Source organism: Euprymna scolopes, chromosome 26 (genome assembly GCF_053919585.1).
Source record: "Euprymna scolopes isolate OS-2025 chromosome 26, ASM5391958v1, whole genome shotgun sequence".
NCBI lineage: Eukaryota > Metazoa > Mollusca > Cephalopoda > Sepiida > Sepiolidae > Euprymna > Euprymna scolopes.
The window spans coordinates 106,743,702-106,745,706 of NC_136507.1; the positions used below are offsets into that span (position 1 = coordinate 106,743,702).

Genomic DNA, 2,005 nt, shown 5'->3' on the forward strand with positions numbered 1-2,005 from the left:
TGAAAATACGATTTAAAAAGTAGCGCGGATCACTCTCTGCATTAGCACCAACAAATCTTATAGCTTCACAAGATTAAAACTATACAGGTCAGAAGAAAATTAAATTTTATTGCGTTTGATAAAAGTTACGAGTTTTTTGGGGTTTTTTGCTTGTTTGATTTTTCTGCAGTTTTTGCTCAGTTAATTATTAAATGTTAATTATTAAATGAAAATAAAAGAAAAAAAAACAAGAAAGGAAATTTAGAACTTTTTTTTACTTAAATAAAATCTGTATTTTTTTATTTTTTTTTATCTTTACTTAACTGCAAATCAACACTCATCTTTAAATAGACAACTTTTATAGGTTTTGGGGCGTGTTGAAAATCAAATTCAAATTTGGTGCAGACAAGTAGATTTCTGGATATTAAGATATTTTTTTCCAATGTGTATTACTTGATGAATTTCAGTGACGGTCGAAATGGTACATGGGAAGAGGGGGGTGTTTTATAACACGCATGCCCATAATTACTTGCTCAGTTGGAAAAAACATGGCCGTCAGTGAAAGCATAAAGGATTACATTGAATGATAAAGGTTTTAATATCCAGAAAACTACTTGTCTGTCACAAATTTAAATGTCATATTCGTTTTCAGCATACCTGAAAACCTATTAAGTCGTCAATTTAACGGTGAATGTTGAGTTGCAGTTAAAGTAAAAAAAATAAAAAAATCTTTTAATGTGTATGAAATTGCTTTTTTGATTTGACAAATTTGGCGATAAAAAATCCAATTGTGTCGATATCGAAAGTCTTTGATTTTTCTTCAGCATCGTTATATGTCGACACGACGGGGTCAAAACGTTGTACAAGTTTTTGTTGCTGTTCTGTTAAGAGGGTACCCGGCAACCCAACCCCACCGACATGAGGAGTTTGTGGTGACAAACTCAATGCAGGGAAAGTTTTCAACATCCAGGCAACCTGGTTTTCATTCTCTTCCTGGGTGACAGTACAAGTGCTGTACACGAGTACACCCCCGGGTTTTAACAAGGCCTCGGCTTGGGTGAGAAGTTTGCGTTGATAACTTGGATAAGACTTGAGGTTCGATAATGTCATGTTGTTTCGATATGCTGGTCTTTGGCCGAGAGCACTACAAGGAGCATCCAGTAAAATCCGGTCGAAGGTTTCAGCTGGATAAGGGGGCCCACCGGTGGTAGGATATGCGTCCTTCTTAAAGGCCTTTGTGGAGTCGAAAGCGTACGTTTCAACACAGGTTAATCCCCAGTTCGAGGAGAGAGATGATATACGTTGGATTTTGCTAAGGGTTCGATCTAGTGCAACAAGCCGACCGCAATCCTTCATCAATATTGCTATGTGTGTAGTCTTACCCCCTGGGGCAGCACACATGTCTAAGATCGTCTCGTTCGGCTTAGGGTCCAGCACGTAACTGCACACAACAGAAGGAAGATTTTGGGCAAAAAATAATTTCGGGTTCAAAGTATCCAACCTCGGAGCACAATAAAGGCCATTCGTCATTTTCACTCCGACACCGGAAATTAACGAAGTAGAAATACGGTTTCGATTTTTGTCATCATTATTTGTTATTTTCTTACAGAAAACCTCGTCGCGACTTACCGTGGCTTCGCCATTCCCCAGAAACAATTTCTTGCCGTGGATCGGACGTGTTTGTCCCCGAAGACAGCTGTGATCTAAATCGCTGTAAACCGAAACGGAATCTCCTCGTTTCAAATAGATTGGAGCTCCAAGGATCCCCTGAGCAAATATCTCCGATCCCCTCAGCACGGACATCCCACACGCGTGGTCCACGACGATTTCCGCTTCGAGCCGTTCAATACCTTCCACGGGTCCCACATTTTCGATTATCGCTGTATCGGGCATCGAAGGGTGCACAAATGGTGGGCAGAGTTTGGTGACCCTTTCGTTTTGCGAAGAAATTAATTCGTCGGTTAATATCTTTAGTAAAAAGTTTTGGTCTTTTTCAGTTTTGTCCAACGAATTGATTCGAATGACC

General features: G+C 39.7%; 1 protein-coding gene across 1 annotated transcript in view; it reads right to left on the reverse strand.

Moving 5' to 3' along the window:
* Window positions 1-235: 235 nt before the first annotated feature.
* LOC145248346 (tRNA (cytosine(72)-C(5))-methyltransferase NSUN6-like) overlaps window positions 236-2,005 on the reverse strand; it is a 2,204-nt gene continuing 434 nt past the window's right edge. The window contains exon 1 of the mRNA XM_080110261.1: window positions 236-2,005. This exon is cut by the window's right edge and continues 434 nt beyond it. Coding sequence (XP_079966387.1) covers window positions 712-2,005 — 1,294 coding nt within the window. The 3' untranslated portion in view covers window positions 236-711.